The sequence below is a fragment of the Pseudopipra pipra genome, chromosome 13 (assembly GCF_036250125.1).
Source record: "Pseudopipra pipra isolate bDixPip1 chromosome 13, bDixPip1.hap1, whole genome shotgun sequence".
In the NCBI taxonomy this organism is placed as follows: domain Eukaryota; kingdom Metazoa; phylum Chordata; class Aves; order Passeriformes; family Pipridae; genus Pseudopipra; species Pseudopipra pipra.
Genome location: NC_087561.1, coordinates 20,508,288 through 20,527,514, shown reverse-complemented (window position 1 = coordinate 20,527,514; position 19,227 = coordinate 20,508,288). Strand labels below are relative to the sequence as shown.

General features: G+C 55.2%; 1 protein-coding gene and 1 long non-coding RNA gene across 6 annotated transcripts; both read left to right on the top strand.

Annotated features, from left to right (window-relative positions):
• The first annotated feature begins 1,032 nt into the window (after positions 1-1,032).
• On the top strand, positions 1,033-2,967 carry GPR119 (G protein-coupled receptor 119). The gene has a single exon (XM_064669468.1). It carries the CDS (start codon positions 1,468-1,470, stop codon positions 2,446-2,448), a length of 981 nt encoding a protein of 326 aa, XP_064525538.1. The 5' UTR covers positions 1,033-1,467; the 3' UTR covers positions 2,449-2,967.
• Positions 2,968-9,105: 6,138 nt separating this feature from the next.
• Positions 9,106-19,019, top strand: LOC135421686 (uncharacterized). 5 transcript variants are annotated; one of them, XR_010434164.1, is made up of 7 exons: positions 10,678-11,839; positions 12,368-12,943; positions 15,064-15,406; positions 16,363-16,448; positions 17,006-17,047; positions 17,306-17,443; positions 18,997-19,019. It is a non-coding gene; the product is annotated as an uncharacterized LOC135421686 (long non-coding RNA). The 5 variants fall into 5 exon arrangements; XR_010434165.1 differs by having other exon boundaries at positions 17,367-17,443; positions 18,997-19,011; XR_010434167.1 differs by lacking the exons at positions 16,363-16,448; positions 17,006-17,047; positions 17,306-17,443; positions 18,997-19,019 and adding exons at positions 9,106-9,452; positions 9,977-10,136 and having other exon boundaries at positions 11,538-11,839; positions 15,064-16,278.
• Positions 19,020-19,227: the final 208 nt, after the last annotated feature.

Sequence of the window (19,227 nt, the reverse complement as noted above, 5' to 3'; positions counted from 1 at the left end):
AGTCCTTCCTGTGGCCACCTGCAGTGCGGACCCAGAGTGTTCCTGGGAGGCCTCCCTGCTCCAGAGCTCCAGCCAGTGCCCACCATTCCCGTGTGTGCTGCACCCTCCCTCCCCACCCCAGTGCCCATGTCCTGCCTCAGCCTCTCCCCAGGTTACTGTTTGACAGAGGAAGGCTCGGACCTGCCTCGTTTCCTGGCAGCTCGGATTTTTCCGGCTCATGAGGCAGGAGAGGGCTTGTGGCACTTTGTCTAAGGGATGGAGCAGTCACTGTCACAGCCTGTGAGGGTCAACCCACCCAGGGGGTGTAAGGGATGTGATGGGTGGGTGTTGTGGGATTCTGCAAGACAAGGATGTGGCGGCTTTGCTTCCATGAATTTCTTTGTTACAAGTTACTATTAGCGAGGTAAATACATTAGTGACTAGTAAGGCAATTGTGTATCTACAGAATTATTAGTAGTATTTTTTAGTATTATTTATATTTTTTAGCACTTATATAAATTTCATTGGAAGTATCATGGCACAGCTCAATAAACTCCCCCAGGAGTGAGGTCTGTTGATGACGGACAAAGTCTCTCTTTGGATATGATCCATGTGGAGCCTGGGGCCAGCCTGGAGTTCCCAGGGGGTCTGAAGGAGTGTGTAGGGGGAGCTCTTGGAGAGAGAGGGGCTCATTTTGGGCAATAGCCAGTTACTTCTGCATAAATCCATGAGTGCACAGAAGACACCAGCTCTTGGAGCAGCTGGGTTTTGGGGTCCCCAAGGATACCCTGGGTTCCCTGCTGTGCTTGCCAAGATTTCCATCTTACAGACTCCCAGCTGTGCCTGCTGGGTTCCCAGACTGGGAGATGTTTCTCCATCTGTATTTGAGCAGACATCCCTTCTCAGTGCTTTTCCTCATCATAACCAGGTCACCTTCACAGCTGCTGCTCCGGCAAGGGGTTGGTGGTATTCCTTGGTCCCTGCAGGAAGAGGCTTCCCTGGGTCTGGTGGTGACCCCCAGGAGCCCTACAGGCTGTGCCAGGCTTTGGGAACTCTCTGTGCTTGTCCCCATTCCCAGTTAACATGTCTGAGCAGGAACTGCTCTGCTCGATGCCCTGGTCCCTGGGTGGGGGACAGCCACCGCCCCACGTGCCACCGTGGCAGCTTCCTGCCCAGGTGCCTGCTGTTCTCCCCTCTTCTCCAGGGTTGTCTGGAAACGTGGCTGGAGGGGAGGGACCTCAGTGGGCACAGCGGGTGCTGCGAGTCCAGCGGTCCCTTCCACAGGCAGGCGTTGGCAGAGCTCGGCTTCCCTGAGAGGCACCGCTGCTCCCTGGGCTCCCACTGCTCCCCAGGATCCCACTGCTCCCCAGAGAGTGAGGGGCTGCACCTACCACCGACCTGCACCTGCTGAGAGGCCCCAGGTGAGAGGTGCCTGAGAATCGTGTTGGGGTCGTGCCATCCCTGTGCTGTGCCCTGCAGGGGACAGCCATGGGCAGCTGGGCAGTGGGAGCCATCCTCGCCCTGCTGGCCTCACTCATCCTCGCTGCCAACGTGCTGGTGGCCATTGTCCTCCTCTTCCTCATCCCGAAGAGCAGCAACAAGGGGCTCTGTTTTGTCCTCAATCTCGCTATTGCGGACACCAGTGTTGGCTTCACGGTCATGAGTCTGGCCATAGACGAGATTTCACAGCCGTTTTATCCTTCCCAGAAGTTCTGCACCCTCAGAATGGCTTTTGTGATCTTCTCTTCTGCTGCCTCCATCTTGTCCCTGATCCTGGTTGCGTGCGACAGGCACCTGGCAATCCGGAAGCCTTTCCACTATGTCCAGCTGGTGACGGGCCAAAGGATCGGGATACGCTTGGTGGGGCTCTGGCTGGTTGCTGCCACCATCGGCTTCCTCCCGGTCTTCGTCCCAGTCTTCCAGAGGTTCTCCGACTGTGGGAAGTGCTCCTTCTTCCATGTCTTCCACCCTGCCTACCTGCTCACTGTGTTCTTCATCGGCTTCTTCCCTGCGCTCTTCCTCTTTCTCTACCTCTACTGTGACATGCTGAAAATCGCCTCGGTGCACGTGCAGCACATCCAGGAGGTGGAGCAGGCCGGGCTGGCAGGGGGCTGCCCCCCATCCCGCACCGCCAGTGACATGAAGGCCATGCGCACGGTCGCCGCGCTCATCGGGTGCTTCACCCTCTCCTGGCTGCCCTTCTGCATCGCCAGCATCGTGCTGATGTTCTGCCCCAAGTGCTTCCCCTACAAAATCATCGAGAACTTCCTCTGGCTGCTGGGGCTGGGGAACTCCCTCCTGAACCCGCTGCTCTATTCCTACTGGCAGAGGGATGTGCGGCTCCAGCTCTCCCAGCTGGCTGCAGGTGTGAAGAGGAGGGTCCTGCTCCACCTCGGCAAGGGCCGCTGTTTCCCTGGCAGAGGCCCCAAGCCTCTCCCAGCCGTGTCCTGCCCACAGCTCCAGGACTGACTCAGTAAGGAGCAGCTGTCTCCAGCTTTCCAGCTCCCCTCCTGCATTGTGACCATGAACTCAAGGCCTACCAGCTGTGAAGGAGATCCCAGAGGGGTGGGACCAATCTGGATCCTGATTCCCAGACATCCCAGACATTCCCTACCAGATTCCATCCTGCCCACTGCCCCACAACCCACAGCACAGCCAGCTCCACAACAGCCCCAGGCACCCCAGGTTGCAGGTTTTCCCTGGAGAGCCTCCGTTGGAGCAGCCTCGTGTCTCCTGGACCAAGCCCTGCCACTCGCTCCACAGGAAAAGACCCTTCAGCCATCACTGCCCGGCTTCCTCTGCCAGACCTGACCTCCTGCCCTCCCCTCTGCCTGCAGCACCGACTCCATGGGCAATGAGACCCCGTGCCCGTGGCAGGTGGGGGCACAGCAGGGGCTCCACCCCCTTGGATTGGCCCCAGCAGTAAAGGCTGGGAGGGGTGTGAACATCCTCAAGCTCTCCTGGACCACAGGCACTCCCAGTCCCTTCCCAAACCCATCTCACACGGTCATCCCTGCTCTGGGCTGTGCCCACCAGAGGCAGAGGTGAGGGGGGTGGGTTCGGGCGTGGGGGACACAGAGGGGCTTGGCAGCAGCTGTGTCTGTGTGTGGGCTGGACTGACTCAGGGTGGGGGGCAGTCTCAGGGGTGGGGGGCAGCCCCATGAGTGGGGCACAGCACAGGTTGTGCTGTTGCTGTTTGCCCAGGCTATAAAGGGAGTTAATGAGTAACTGGCTGAACAGGGAGCAGGAGGACTGGCTGCCTGGGAACCAGGGAGATCCGCCCGCAGGAGAGCTGCCATGTCCCACCCAGGATTTGGGACTGGAAGTGTTCCTGTTTTCCTGCTCATCCCATGGGAGCACTCTGCCTGCTCTGCAGCGGTAGCCACATGGCTGTCCCTGCCTGAGGTTATAATATTTAATTGATTCTCATAAAATCATCCCATTTAATCCACATGGAAAGAAATCTTCCCTTAAAAGCTGTTTATTTGCTAAAAATGTACCCTAACCTGAAAATGAGGGTGATCTACATGAAGTAGCCCTTGTTTCCACCTCTGCCCTTGCACCTCCGGCAGACATGAAGGCTCAGGGCTGTATCCAGTCGCATCCAGAACCTGCCTTGGTCCCAAGGCTTTCCCCATCCTAGAGGAAGAGGAAGAAATAAAGATGCCTTTAAAACAAACCAAACCAAGAGGCCCTCTGTGACAACCCCCTCCACCTGGGAAGGGCCTGGGACCAGGTACCACACAGCAGCTGCTGTTCCTGGCTGTGCCAGATGGACTGAGCCTGAGGGAAGGCTGCCAGGCTCTGTGGGAGGATGTAGGTGGATCTAGCAGGTGGATCCAGCCTGATTCAGCTCTGGGGATCAACACATCATCTCCCTGCAACAGGGCTTTGCTGCCTATTCTTGGTGACACCCGAACTCTGTCGGCTGTTGCTTTGATCATCCTCATCCTCACCGAGCCTCTGGTACTGCCACAGTTGGTCCCTGCCTCTGTCCAATGCCTTCTCACAGCAGGTACCAGCGGGAACAGGGACACTTTGGATGTGGGCCTCTTGCTGCTTCCCAAGCTTCTCGACTGCCCAGAGTGGGGCTGGCCTGCAGCAGTGTGTGCCCTGAGGCTCCAGGTCTGGATCAACATGAGGAGCGGGAGTCCTGGCTGTGCAGGATCCCCCATCCAAGCAGGATCACGGCTCAGGCAGCTTCCTTGGTGCCATGGGCACAATACAGGGGCTTGGATGGGAGAGGGGACATCTCCAGTACCTGAAGGGAGCTGGAGATGGACTTTGGACAAGGGCTTGGAGTGACAGGGCAAGGGAGTGGAACAGGATGAGCTTTAAGGTCCCTCCCAACCCAAACCCTTCTGGGATTCTATGACACTGTGCAGGGAGGACATGGTGCAGCTGGAAGCAGAGCTCCTCCTGCAGCAGAGCATCCCTTGCTGGGCATCTCGCTCTGACACTGACCTGTCTCCTCTCCCCAAGCCGGGCTGGAGGGGCGCTCGCAGGCTGGCCTAGCTGGCACTCCATCCATAGATACAGCTCCATATCCCTCTGGGATAGCCTGGAGCAGCAGCCGTTCTTTGTGAGGCCACGCCTGCTTTCAGCCCTCGTCCCACCGCTGCTCCAGCCCGCAGCGACCGCAGAGCGCCGCGGGAACGGCTGGACCGGAGTGGGTGCTGGGAGGCCGTGGAGGGAGAGGGGATGGGATCATCCCGTCCCGCGGGGAAAGAGAGAAGAATGGAGGGCACTCCTCCCGCTGCTGCCTTGCGGTGAATAAACGCCTTTGTGCCGGGATGGTCTCTGCTCCGCTACCGGGGGGTCGAGGCGGCTCTGCTTGAGGCTGCGGAGCAGCAGCGGCCGCGGAGGGCGGACGCAGAACCGGGGCGGGGGGGGAGGAAGAACGAGACCAGCGGACCCGGGGGGACTTGGGGGAGCGGTTGAGAGGCCGCCTGGTGCCGGTGGGATGTTCCTGTGGGCCCGGTCCTGGTGGGACGCGGACGGTGCCAGTGGGATGGTCCCAGTGGGATGTGGCTGGTGGGATGGGGCCGGTCCCAGTGGGATGGGATTGGTCCGGCAATGGCGGGTCGGGGCTGACCAAAGGGGGGGACAGCAGCCCTGTTTCCCAGGACAGAAAGGTTGTGAGGTTTAATTTCAGGTGCAGTGTGTGGCGCAGCCTGGGCACTCTGTGGGCAGGCACCTTTTCCCTGCGAGGAATCCTCATTTGGATCGGGTTATGACCAGGACGCTGGGGACATGAGGGAACACACTAAAATCTTCGTCCAAAAATTAAAATAAGGAGAAAGAATCCCCGAGCTGTCCGGGTGAATTCCCTGATGGAGACAACCCCACTGCAGAGGAAGGGCATGTGCTGCCGCTTGGTCCTTGTGAAACCAAAGTTCCTGTTGGTGAAGTCGAGAGGATTTTCTGATGATGCTGAGACCTTAAATGCCAAATTTGAGCATCTGTTCCCACGAAGGAACCGTCTCCTCCGTACATCCCCCGCTCACTCTCAAGGGGTCTTCGCTTCCGTTTCCATGAAAGCTGTGTTGTATGTCAGAGGAACGCAGCTGAAACCTGCTCTGAAAAGGCTGGAGAGACATGGGAAAAGGCCTGAAGAGGAGCAGTTCAATCCAAATTGGGTATTTTGTAGGAAAAGCCTGGGTGGGCGCTTCAGGGAATAGGTGTGGAGGCTGACCCAAAGCCCTCTGAGATCAGAGTCGGCCGTCAACAACGACCTTCCCCTCACAAATCCAAGGTCCCAGCTCCCGGTGGGACCCCTGATGGCCACCAGCCACAGCCAGCTTTGTCCCAGCTCCGGGAACACGGTGGCCACCAGCCTCTGGCCTGCTGATACACCTTTGTATTTGTATTTTGATTTTGAATCAACAGCACTTTCAGCTACTTTTATTATTGTTTTTAATTCTCCTAAGTCTGTATTTGCTTTGGAGGAGAGAATGAAAACTTGGGATGAAATGAAGCGGATCAGGATGGTGGAACAAAAAGGAAAAAAGCAGAAAACATTTCAAATATTATTAAACTGATTTTTTTCCCAGTAATATAAACCATGAAATTCCTTATAACATTATAGTATTTTACAGTTTTATGAAGCTTTCTATTGTGACTTTTATGGAATCAAAAGATGAAGATGATGAGATATTTTAGCATTTATATTTTTCAAAATTAAATGTCTACTGAAAATAAAGTAGCTTAATGCATTTATGGGAGAGTTCATGTCCATTTTCGCTCCTTATGTGTCGAGTCTTGTCTGATTGAATTGAGATCTGAGGATCACTGTGGTGGTATGGGGGAGTGTCTGGAAATTTAGAAGCAGGCGTCCTTGGTTCGCCTGGATTGCCAAGGAGCAGCATGGAGATGAGCCCACTGGTGCCAGGGGTGTCACCTCCTTCAGGAAGCAGGTGGGGGGTGCAGGGGAGATGCAGCAGGTGGAGACCATGGAGAGGAAGGTCCTGGTGGAGCCCAGGAGCACAGGCAGGGGCGCCTGGCTGTAGCTGCTGCCGTACTCGTACAGATACCTGCGGCAGGGGCGGGATGAGGAGAGCCGGCACACCGGGATCGGGAGCAGGAGCTGCGGGATTTAGGGGCGTTGGGGCTGCCCGGGGATGGGAGCCCTCTCCGGCTACCGGGAACGGCGAGTCCGCACTGCAGGACTTGACCGACAGGGCCGAGGACTGCGGGAGGGACAAGTGGTTATGGCCACCCACGACACACTCTCTCATCCCAGCCGTGGTTTGGGGTCCATCCCCCGCTTTTGGGTCGCGCCCCGGGGCTGCAGTCCCGGCCGTGCCCACCGGGGTCACCGCTCTCCCGTGCCGCGGCACAGCCCCGGCTCCCCCGGCCCGAGCGGGACCGTGTCCCGTTCCCTGGGGTGGTCCCAGCCCCAATCCCACCTCGGTCCTCCCGCCGCGGGGCCCCCACTCCGCCTGCCGGGCGAGAGGCGGCACCGGCCAGGACCCGCAGCGGGCACGGGCGGGACCCGGGAACGAGCCCCGGGAACAAACCCCCGAGCACGGACCCCCGGGAACGAGCCCCTAGACTTAGGAGTAAGGGGTTTGAAATCCTCAAAAGCTCAGTGATGACAGAACAGTGTCACTGCCTTTATCAGCTCATCTCTAAATTCAACATGTCACAAGAAGCTGTGCAGAAATACCCATCTCAACAAAGATCTCCCAGAGCAGTTCGAATCCAAGTGGGCTTCACTTCAGCTGTGCACAAGCACCACTCCTGCTCACCTCCGTGCTGTGTTTGACAGAGTCTGACAGAACATTCCTTTGGGGAACGTGCTGGTTCCTGCTCACGAGGAGGCTGATACATCAGACTTACTGCCTGAGGTACAAAACACTCTCCAGAGTAATTGCCCCAACAACTGTATCAGATAGAAACACATCCTTAGAAAGAACAATTGCGATGCCAAGGTTTCATGTTTTAAACTCTCTGTCTCTCCCTCCAGAGTTCTCCTGGGAATGTAGGGATGGTGTTTAAGAGCAGCATAAGGAGAATTGACAGTCCCTGTCCCACACTTTCCAGGGTAGCAACACTGCCAAACTGAGCTTGTAACATAGACACTCTCAGGATAATTTGTATCTCTCATTAAATGCTAATTCTTCATTAGAAGAATCAGGACAGAGAGGCTGATTTAACACCTAGAGGGATTCGTGGGCTACAGTGAGGACACTGAACACAAGCCTGGTGCTCCTGAAAAGGGCAGATATTGACCTGGCAAGTGCCTCAGATCGATCTGTGACAAGAAGTGGGAGGTGGAGTTGGTACCAGAGTCGCTGTCCCTTCACACACAGTTAGTCATTGGCCTGCAGAAAAGAAGGGGGTTCCTGCCTGCTGCTCTCCCCTGTCACTGCCCCGTTCCCTGGGAAAGTGCAGCTCTTGTCACTGCAGTGTAAAGGTGGGGAAAAGGCAGCGAGAGAAAGGCAGCCCAGCTTGGGGGGTGACCCTCCCTTCCTTCAGCTGCTGGGAAACATGGCCGGGGGTCCCTCAGAGGCACTGCAGCTGAGGAGCTGCACCACTGCCAGAGGGACTTGGCAGTGACAGGGCAAGGGCAGCTCCTAAAATGCCCAGCTGGAGGAATGAGCCGCCCAGGCCTCCGCACCAAGCCCCATACAGGGCACTTGGGCTGCTGGGGAATGGCCCAGCAGGGAGGTTCTGCTCCTGCCAGCCCAGCTGTTGCTTCCAACCACATAGGAGGGGAAGGTATTTTGTCAGGGCAGTCGCTCATGGAATGGGTTGCCTGGGGAGGTTGTTGTATCCCCATCCGTGGAATGTTTCAAAACATGACTGGACCCCTCCCTGAGCAGCCCGGTCCGATCCCATTGGTGACTGTGGCCTGAGCAGGAGGTCAGACTTAGAGACCTTGAACTGTCTCTTCTGACCCAGATTCCTCTACAGTCCTGCAGCAGTTCTGGCTTCTTACAGTCCACGAGACCTGTTAGTTCCACAGTCTGCAGAGAAGCTCCTTTGCCCAGCAGGCAGTCCTGGAATGGCCAGACATCCATGGCAGAGATTCCCAGAGCTGCCACGTGCCCCAGCTGTCCCTGAGCCCCAGCTTTGGCCTCGGCACTGAAACGCTGCCAGGACCTGTCCCTGCTGTGCAGGTCCGTGGGGCTGCAGGACACGGTGTCACACAGCACACACGGCCACTGGGTCCTGCCAGCTCCTGCAGCCTGTGCTTCCTGATTGCCGGGGATTTTAGGGGCCACCTGTCTCCAGGGCTGGGCAGGGAAACAGAGATTTCCTGTGACTGGGAGCAACACAGGGCCTTGCCAAGGCAAGCAAATCGCCTGGGCTTCAGGTGCCCGTGTGCAATTCCATCTCCAGGCTCTCCCCCAGCAGCAGGTTCCTGTCCCCAGTTCCCGATCTCCCTCAGCCGAGCGGGCGGGGCGGGGCCGCGGGGACCGGCGGGCTGGGATTGGGCGGCGGCGCTCGAGCGCTGATTGGGCAGCGCTGCCGGCCCGCGGTATAAAGGGCCGGCGGGGCGGGTGCGGGCGGTTGTGTGTGAGGGCTGAGGGCGCGGCCCCGCTGCTGCCCGGGCTGCGGAGGGGAGAGCGCCTTGGCCGATGGGTTATGGACCGGGGGAGCCGGGGGGCGTTTAGGGGCGCCTTGTGCTGGGCAGCGGGGGCCGGGTAAACCCCTTCCCTGCCGGGTGACCCTGGGGGAGCCGTGGCAGGGCTGCGGGGCTGGTGCTCTCTGGGTGGATCAAGTTTTGCTTTGGAATTCCAAAGCCTTTCCCTGTGCGGGGTTACGAGGCCAAGACTGCTTTAGCTTGTTTTTTTTTGGTGCTGCATTAATGCTTTTTGCTCGTTCTGTGTCAATTTGCAGCCTGGCTCGTGGTTTCCCCTGGTGCTGGGCAGTGGAGGCGAGTTGTGCTTCCTGCGGGGAGAGAGAAGGGCCTTGGGAAGCTGCTCCATGAGCCACAGCTGTGCCGAGCCCGGGAGTCTGTCCAGGTAAGAGCAGGGCTTGTACTGCCAGGGAGGAGCTGGGTTCTGCTGTTGAAACATGCCCATGCCTTTAAATGCAAGGACAGGCAGAAGCTGGGAGGGACCCTGAGCACATTTGAAAAGCCCTTGACTGTGGGCGAAGTGTCCAGGAGAAATTATTCCTTTCTTTGCAGGGAGGCAGTTTGTGAGGACAGGGGGGTTGCTGTGCTCTCTAGCAAAACTACTCCCCTTGGGATGTGCAGGGTGAGGAAATGTTGGCCCCGTGTGGGCTGGAGCAAAGGTGTGTGGGTGCCTGTGTGTGACAGCCGTGTGTGTGCTGGAAGGGGGTTCTGGTGCCATTGGAGCTGCCAGGGAGCCAAAAGGGGCACAGTTGTCTGAAAAAGGTGCAAGCTCTGTTGGCCTCTGTTGACACCTGCACCAAAGGAGATGCAAATTTTCCCCCTCTTGGTTGCAGGCTTCACAAAGCTCCCAGGAAAGGAAGTTTTAGATTCCAACTCCCCTTTATGCTAAAGGTTTCCTTGCTCTCTCAGCAGGATGTGGAGTGCCACCATGTCCCCGAGGTCACCCTTTCTGCTGTTGGGAGAGCATGAGGTGGATGGAGAGGATCCCCAGCCATCTGCAGGCAAAAGGGACTGGCACAACTGCGATTTTTCTCCAGCTCTCTTAAGGTGGACTTTCAGGGTACCATGGGTAATGTGCCAGCTCTCCTGCTGGTGTTTTTGTCTTCTGCTCTATTTGAACATCAAGAGTAAAACTAAAGTCAGGTGTGTTCTGGAGTATGTTACACTCGTGCAAAGCTCCTTCCCTCTGTTTATTTTCTGTTATGGAAAGCACAGTCTGGGGTTCCTGGGCACTTCCTATGAAATGATTCCATGAAAATAATTTTGTACTGAAAGGAGAAAGGAGCTGTCTGTTTGAGATCAGATGTCACTGATAAAAGCTTGATGTTTTTTCACTCAGTAAGCTTTTAAAATATCTCATAGTGTGTAGCAATACCTGGCTTCTAAACCTCACCAGCTGAATCTTAGAGGCTTCTTGGAAGAGCTGAGTTCAGGCAGCAGAATTGGCCCTGCAGGAGGGACTCTGTGCCTGCTCTCCCGTGGCTCCAAGGGATCTCTGGCCCTTCACGCCGGCACCAAGATTTTCTCGGGAAGGGCCTCAGATCCCCGGACCGGTCTGGGACACAGGCAAGATCTCCCTGCAGTTTAGGACCAAATTGGGCCCCTGGAGGGACAGTGCTGTTGGTGCCCCCCGGGTTGGGGCACCCCGAGGACTCCAGCGCGCACCGAAAGGATTATTCGGGGAGATCCTCGGGGTGCCCGGCCCTGGGGAGCTCAAAGCAAGGTCCCTGCCATGGATTCAGGCATTGCTGAGAGTATCCCAGGTGTAGCTGTCCATGCTAGACAGGGAGCTCTCTAATGGGCTGTAATTGGGTGATAAAAGTGGTGCTCCAAGTGCCAAAGCAGTGTGGGATTGGGATTAAGAAACGAGCAGTGATGGTACAATTGGCTGTTTTCTCTTGAATGTAATGGTAAGAGCTGCAGGAGTGCAAGGTGTGTGTTCCAGTCCCCAGCATTTGGTTTGCACGTGTCCTGGTCAGACACAGGTCCAACTTCCTCAGTCCTTAACACAAGAGAAGGAGAATTAAGGACTGGCAGTGATAAGGTGATTGGTGTGACAGGGGTTAAATTGGGAAAACATTGCGTAATTCCTCAGTTTCCCTATTTGCCAAACTCAGCCAAACCTGTGCTAGCAAGAGATTGAGTGGAAAAGTTGAGGCAGAAATGAAATTGAAAACTGGGGATATTGAAACTGTAATTGCTGGAACTAAATGTGTCAGAGCAGCAGCTCTTGTTGTACCGGGAATAACTCCTGTCAGCAGCAAGGTCCCGACTGAAGTGGCAGCTGCAGTTGTTCCTGTGGTGTGGGCCAGTGGAACTGCAGGAGAGTGGAAGAGGGCAGAACCTGTAGGTATTACCCCTAATGTGGGATCTATATGGGTAAGGCAAAGCCAGTATCCTTTAAAATCAGAATGCCAGCTTGGATTGGTTGCAGTAACAGCTAAATTGGCTCATCCTGGTTTGCTTGTAGGATGTGAATGCAAGAACCTGCCAAGGAACCAATGGCCAAGATGATTGATGAGTGCAGGACCTGAGAGAACCACCTTGAATGACAATCTCAAGGAGTTTGCAGTATTGGATTTAAAAGATGGCCTTTGCTGCATCTCCTTGAGCAAGGAAAGCCAAGAAACCTTTGCCTTTGAAGGAGAAAATCTGGAAAGGGGAAAGGAAGAAGAGAAGCCACTTGACTCCTGAGCCCCAGACAGCCCATGAACTGCCTTTCTGGGAATGGTAGGACGGGGTGGACTCTGGATTGCTCCCTCTGGATGTGTGGTAAGACTGTTAAGGCAACTTTTCCAACAGCCTGTAAGCATTTGCTGCCTTGGCTAGATGGTGCAAGGGCAGCCTTTAAGCAGCTAAAGCATTCCCTGAGGAGAGCTCTGGGTGTGCCAGATGTGTCAGAACTGTTGGAAGCATCTTTGCTGGGGAGGGCAAACAAAGGACAAGGTGTGCAGTGACCCCCCTGACAAGGGACTTTGAGTTAATGGCATCCCTGCAAGTGAACGTTGTGGGCTGTTCCCTCTGTAGGGCAGGTGATAGTCCCAGCTACAGTGATGGGAAAAATAGGTAAAAGAGAGCCCCAAAAGCTGGAAATCCTCCTGGAGGCTCTTGGCAAAGAGAGTTTCCTGAGTTGCCCCTGAAAGAAGGACAGTGACAGCTTTTGAGTGCTAGTAGATGCTTTCAATAGACAGCCTTGAGTGTGTCCTTGTTGCACCAGTAGACCTTGTCAAAGTCCCCATATTCCCGGAGATATGCATATTGAAGTTTAAAATGATCTCCATAATCCTTTGTTGTCTTGAGGCTCTCCCCTCAGGAACTGCAGGAACTCCTGGTGCCGCCTGGGCCGATGGATTGGACGCCCCAGCCCCTCCGTTCCTGCCCAGCCACTGGGGCCGTGTCGAGTGGTGGCACTGCCAGCCCTGCAGGGGAAGTGGGAAGGGCCTTTGCAGGTCCTGTGGGTCACATCTATAGCAGCTAAAGTTGCAGAAAAAGGACCTGGGGTCTGTTATTCCTGAGTTAAGAAAGCTCCTTTTGATTGGTGAGCAGAACAAAGTGGATCCTTCAGAGTTCCCATCCGTGTTTGTGTCTCAGCCTGTGTTATGATTCAGGGCTGTAGCTGTTGTTGTCACTGAGGAGTCAAACTCTGCTTTAAATAATGAGACCCTGGCCTAATGGCCAAGTGTGAAGAATAAAGAGGGAATGATATCTGAGTGTTGAGATGTAACAAGAGCTAATCCTTTTTGCAGTAGGATGTAGCCTGGAAACTGCACAGAGCTGAGCCAAGGGATTTAAAGGGACTAACCAAGGGAGGTGAAGAAAGAAGGAAGAAGGGAAGTGAGGCAGCAGCCAAGCAGCACCAAGTGCCTGTGTAAGCAGGTGAGTTGTCTTGAGGTTCCTCAGGCAGGCACTGAGGACTTTGAGGGCTCCAGACAGAGCAGACCTGGGAAGGCCCTCGGTGAAGCCCCTCAGAGACCTTCTAAGGGTAGGTGTGTATGGTGATAAGTGTGGGGATTGTCCTGAATGTGGAACAGGAATGCAGGGAAGGAAGATGAACCCTCATGTAATGCTGACCCCTCCCATCATCTGCAGTGGAGATACCTGTGTGTGCCCTTTGGGAGCTGATTGCCAGGACCCCCGTGGGGCTGGGATCATGGCAGGGTGTTGTAAGCAAGGAATGCCTGGCTTCTAAAAGTCACCAGCTGAATCTTAGAGGCTTCTTGGAAGAGCTGAGTTCAGGCAGCAGAATTGGCCCTGCAGGAGGGACTCTGTGCCTGCTCTCCCGTGGCTCCAAGGGATCTCTGGCCCTTCACGCCGGCACCGAGATTTTCTCGGGAAGGGCCTCAGATCCCCGGACCGGTCTGGGACACAGGCAAGATCCCCCTGCATTTATAAATGAGGCCTTCTTGTGGCTTCCTCCCCGTACCCGTTGGTGGGTTCCAAAGAAGGCCTCTGGAAATGCCTTTTGGGCTGTCCATTGAAGCCTTGGGACCAAATTGGCCCCCTGGAGGGACAGTGCTGTTGGTGCCCCCGGGTTGGGGCACCCCGAGGACTCCAGCGCGCACCGAAAGGATTATTCGGGGAGATCCTCGGGGTGCCCGGCCCTGGGGAGCTCAAAGCAAGGTCCCTGCAATGGATTCAGGCATTGCTGAGAGTATCCCAGGTGTAGCTGTCCATGCTAGACAGGGAGCTCTCTAATGGGCTGTAATTGGGTGATAAAAGTGGTGCTCCAAGTGCCAAAGCAGTGTGGGATTGGGATTAAGAAACGAGCAGTGATGGTACAATTGGCTGTTTTCTCTTGAATGTAATGGTAAGAGCTGCAGGAGTGCAAGGTGTGTGTTCCAGTCCCCAGCATTTGGTTTGCACGTGTCCTGGTCAGACACAGGTCCAACTTCCTCAGTCCTTAACCCAACTGAGGGAGAATTAAGGACTGGCAGTGTTAAGGTGATTGGTGTGACAGGGGTTAAAGTGGGAAAAACAAACTGGGGAATTCCTCAGTTTCCCTATTTGCCAAACTCTGCCAAACCTGTGCTCGGAAGAGATGGACTGGAGTCTCTGATCTCCTGAGTAGTTGTTCTGCATGACCTGGGATTAGACTGGACTGGGCAGACAGGGAGCAGTTTGTCCTGTGGAGTTGGGCTGGGTTAGTTCAGGATGCCTTGGGAGGCAGGGCTGGGGAGGCTCCTCTGTTGGCTGTAGTGGTGGAAGGTTGTAGCAGGAGGGCTGGAACCCTTTGCCCTCCTGCTCCCCCGTGAGCCCCGCCGGGCCCGTGCCCTTGGCAATGGAGGGCCCCCCATTGCTGAGCCAGCGGTTCCGGGGCCAGGAGGGATGGGATCAGGATGCCGAGCTCCACCCAGGGCCAGGGCTGCCAGTGTTCAACCATGGAGAGAACTGAAAGCAGAGTGAGATAGAGGCCAAGCTCCAGCACAGGGATGGGTGAGAAAAGACCATGGTCCTCAGGTGGAGCTTTGAATTCCCTGGAAAAATGGATCCTGTCAGACGGTTCAGGCCCTTGTGGGTGCTGGAGCAGAGGCCTCTAATTTATGGTCACCCTAAAAGGTTGCAAGGGCAGCAAGTTTTGACTGCAGGATGAGGTGGCAAACAAAGTGAAGTGGTCCAGAGAAAAGCTGAGCTTAAAATTGGTCCTGTGCCAGAGCACCCTTGTGCAGGTGCTTGTTGCTGTCCCTGAGTGTCCCATTGCAGTGGATATTTCCAAGGGCTGCCTTGTGCTGGGGAACACTGAGGGCAGTTCCCTTTCCCTGGGCACGTTTCCCCCCCTCAAGGGTGGCTGCACAGTCCCACCCTCTGCCCTGGGAGTGTGGCAGAACACCTGGAGCCACTGTCCTTGTCAGAGAGGGGACAAGGGATGGTTGGATGGGTGAGGGAATGGTTCAGGGAGTACAAGCACCATTAGAGTGAGTAGTGCAGCACGTGGAAAGAAAGGGGGGGAGTTAATCCAGACAGAATTCAAGCCCCTCCCCAACCTGTGATATTTTTAGGAACTCAGTGGCGTTGTGGTCCCCAGGAAGTGTTGCCCAGGACTAGGCAAGTGACTTCAGGCTTTGTCACCCCCAGAGCAAGGTGGAAGCCCAGCAGTTTACTGGTTTGTTTGGCTTTTGGTGACCAGAAGGTCCTCCTTTGGGACCAATCCTTGGCCCGTGCCATAAAGTCCCAGGGCAGAAGTGTGAGTTTGAGTGGGAAATGAGCAGCCAGGAGGGTTTGAAACAGCTCAGGGAGCAATTCAACAGGCTCCGGACCTGTGGCCAATACGAGCCAGAGAGGGGCAACTAAAGGTTCCTGCCAGTGCTAATGATGCCACTTGGAGCCTCTGGCAGAAGTAGGGTAATGTAAGGGGGGAACTTTTGAATGAGATGATCAATGGAGCATAGAGGCGTGAGAAAGAAATCCTATTAGGATGTGAAACCGGCTCGAGTATGGTACAATGGAACTTGATGGCACAAGCTAATTGTAAGGTCCATTGTGCTTTTCAGCAAGTCAGCCTGATATCCCCTGTTATGAGAGCTGAGTTCCTCCTTGGTTCTGCTACAGCTTGCCAGATAGATACCTCTCCCCTTGAAACACAAGGGTAGAGGTCATCCATAGAGGTGAGAAAGATGATGGTGAGAGGAAGATGATGTGGGCAGGGGTCGCTGGCCCCTTGCCCTACAAGTAGGGCAGGCCCAGACTGTTGCCACCAGGCAATGATCAGGCGGGGTTTGGCTGCCATTCAGGCCTCCCCTTACACTGCGTCCTGGCCCTACGTGGTGTAATGTGGAGCTGATCAAATGGGCTGTGAGGACTGCTGAGCTGAGCGATCCTCATCCTGCCCCCGAGCCTGTGTTGCTCCGCGGGGACGCCCGCTAAGGGATGGGCACCGACCAGCTGCTGCAGATCCTGACAGCCCTGCCTGGCTGTGGGGGTGGGCACAGTTTAGTGATGGGAAGCCACCGAGAAGGAAGACTTTAAATATCCTTTAGTGTTCCTTTAATACCCTTTATTTAGTATTCATAATATTTTCCCTTTAATGTCCCCTTTTACTAACCAAATATCATGTCAATAGTTACCCATAATATTGTGTTAAGATCCTTTTTGGTATCCCTTTGACTCCCTTTTTACTAGTTAATATTATACTGTATTGAATGCTGTTCTTAGTATTTGTTTTAATGCCACATGATAAGGTCGTTCATTTGTATCCTTTTTAACTTTTTGATTCTCACTGCAATAAAGATATTTCGTGTGTTTGAATGTTTGTGGCACTTGTCTTTATTCCGGGCATGTATCCCAACGAACTGTTCCAGGTAGGAAGGAAGTGCCCTTAGGATTTGGGAATAGGAAGTTACTGGAAGCCAGCCCAAGATAGACCCTGTTGGAGAAGTGGCTCTGAGTACGTTATTGGGCTTTAGTGGGAACAACAAATGATAAGAGGGCCTGAAATCCCTATCAGGCCTTGGGTAAAAAGCTCCTCCAGGGTGCACAGGCCAGGCCCTGCTCAGGAAGGCAGCCCCATGGAATGGAGATGGTGGATCCAAGCCAGAGCCAGAGCAGGGGTCGGGGCAGGAGCGAGGCCTCGGGAGGGAGTTGCCAATGGCCCTGTGGTTGAAGCAACAAGTGTAGATCCCCTGGACAGTGAGCACAAATCACTGGGGAAATGGGGAAAAGCCCCAGAGCAAGTGCTGGGAGAAGAGAGGGAGCATGCATGGCTCACTGCTGGGTCAGCCAAATCTATGAGTGGGAAGCACTTTTGGAAAGCAGGAGCATCTAACCCGTGCCAGAGTCATGACAGGGGGAGGCAAAAGTAGTCCATGCCATAGTGTGTATATTGTAATACAAAGAAATAAGGCACAGAATGACTTAATGGGTACCAATGAACTGATCTGGAGGACCGTATTCCCATCCTGGATTGCAAAAATTAACTGGCTTTTGTCTCCTGAATTGCTGCAGTGCACCGACTGATATCGTGCTGGAAAAATAACACACTTCAATGTAAGTAAACCAGGGATTTTTGTATGTAAGTGCAAATTATTGCCCTGCAAATTCGAAATAAGACTTGACTTGATCATCAAATGCAAACAGTAACTATAGGGGTCAATTAGTGACCTTTGGGCATCAGGTTAGAACAACTCACTGCTCCCCACTGGTGGGACATATTTACAGGATTCCCACCACCTGCTACAAAGTTTTGGAACACTTTAATCCATCCACTAATCCCAGTAATTATTGTACTGATTTTATGAACAACAGAGTTGCTGTCTCTGGGATCAATGACAGGAAGGTGCTTCTCCCATGTCTCTGCCCTGCCCAGGGCTCAAAGGACCAAAGGAAAGGATGAGAAGTTGGCTGAGAATTGAGCCCCGGGGCTGCTGCCCCTGAGGGCTGTGTGTGCTCAGGGGCCCTGGCTGAAGGCTGCAGGTGCAGTGAGTGTGTGCTGGGCCAAGGCAGCCAAGGTGTGTGCAGCTGTTCCGTGCCCTCCACCCTTGGCCCCGCCGGGCGCCTGCCCAGCGCTCCAGGGGTGGCCAACGGGGAGCTCCCGGGAACCTGCCCGTGCCCACGGCCCCCCAGTGCCAGGCCTGGCCTAAAGCCGGCTTGGTTGGGCAGAGCCTGGCCAGCGGGACCCCCTTGGAGCCGCCCCGCAGCCTCCCCGGGGGTGGAGGCACCCGCAGGAATTGTCCCAGTGCCGGAGCCTGCGGGATCGGCTGCCCCGGGGCTGCCGTGTGGGCTGGGGGGGAGCGGGAGGGGGCCGTGGGGAGGGATTGCTGCTGAGCCACAGTTCTGTCTCTGGGGCAGTCAGGATGGGATGCCTTGCTCCTTTCCTTTTGTATCCCCGAAATCTGTATCCCATGTGTTGGATTGGGTTTGTTTAAGCTGTTCCTATTCTTCCATGACTGGGGGGAAGTTGTTTCCTGGAGTGCCCTGTCTGTCAGCAAAACACCAGGTCCAAAGGATCCTGGCAAGTGCAGCACTGGAAGAGTCAGGAACACTCAAAAATGCACCAGTTCTCAGGAAGCACAACTTTGTAAAACATTGATGAAGCTAAAATTCCCCAGCATTGAACTGTTGGGTCCCAAATGCTATTGGAGGGAGAGGCAGAAAATGCCACTGCTGCTGGGGCTGAACTGTGCAGTGAGTGGGCAGGACTTGGCCCTGATGCCTGAGTGCATCTTTAGGATGGATGCCAACTGTCAGCCCCTGGCTCCATAACTTGAGTAGAGGGTGTTCCTGCAAGCCCAGCTGCTGTGTTGGTGGTGCTGTGGGCACCTCTGGCCCTGGCCTGCTGTGACTGTGTTTGTGTTGCAGCTCAATAAAGTCCCTTTCAGTGGTGATTGTGTCATTTTTGTGTCAGTTGCTCTCAGTTCCTGTCCCCTCTTCCCCTGCCCCAGTGGCTGCATCGCTGCCTTGTGCCTAAATGAACTCTTCCCCTGCAGCAGTTCCCTGCTGCTCTCAGAGAGGGTGGAGTTGAGGCCCCTGAGCAAAGGGAAAAAGGATCCATCCAAGGCAGGCCCGTGCTCCCCCCCTGCCTTCCTCCAGCCTCCCGTGTTTCCAGTTCCCCTCCCTGCTGGACACACAGCCTGTTCCCAAACAACCCCTGTTCCTGTTCTCTCTCTGTGTCTCCCCTCACAACTCCCCTCCTCTTATCTCCAGCTGCCCAGGCCCCTGTTTTTGAGGGGCATTCCTGGGCTGCTGTCCCCCCCTTCTTTATAAATGAAGTGCCAAGAGCCCCAAGTGCAGAGAGGTCTGCAGGGAAGAAGTGCCAAGAGCTGCCTGTGCCTGCCTGTGTTCCTGCAGTTCTCCTTCCTCTTCTCCCCTGGGCTGGGGAGACCTGCCTGCCCTGTGTTTATTGGAGCAGAGGGATGGGATTAAATTTGTCCAGCAGGTTTGTTCACAGACACTTGTTTTCTGACAGGCAGTGCCATTTTCCTTTTGCCTTTCCCAAGTTTTTCCAAGTGCTGCCCAGCACGGGGATCCGTGTGCTGGGACACTGACTGGCAGGAGGAAGGGGAGCCTTGGCCTCACCTGCCCAGCTCAGGTGGGTGGCACAGAATTGGGGTGGGCTGGCAAGGCATGAACATATTTCTGAGTTCTGGAGTGCCTTGAATCCTCTCCCTGTCAGCTTCCTCTCCCTCCTTTCCTGGGCTCCAGCATCCCAGGTGTCTCTTCCTTTGCCC

What these genes read in the sequence shown, in the direction of transcription:
- GPR119 (XM_064669468.1), top strand. Translation starts at nt 1,468, where the DNA reads ATGGGCAGCTGGGCAGTGGGAGCCATCCTCGCCCTGCTGGCCTCACTC.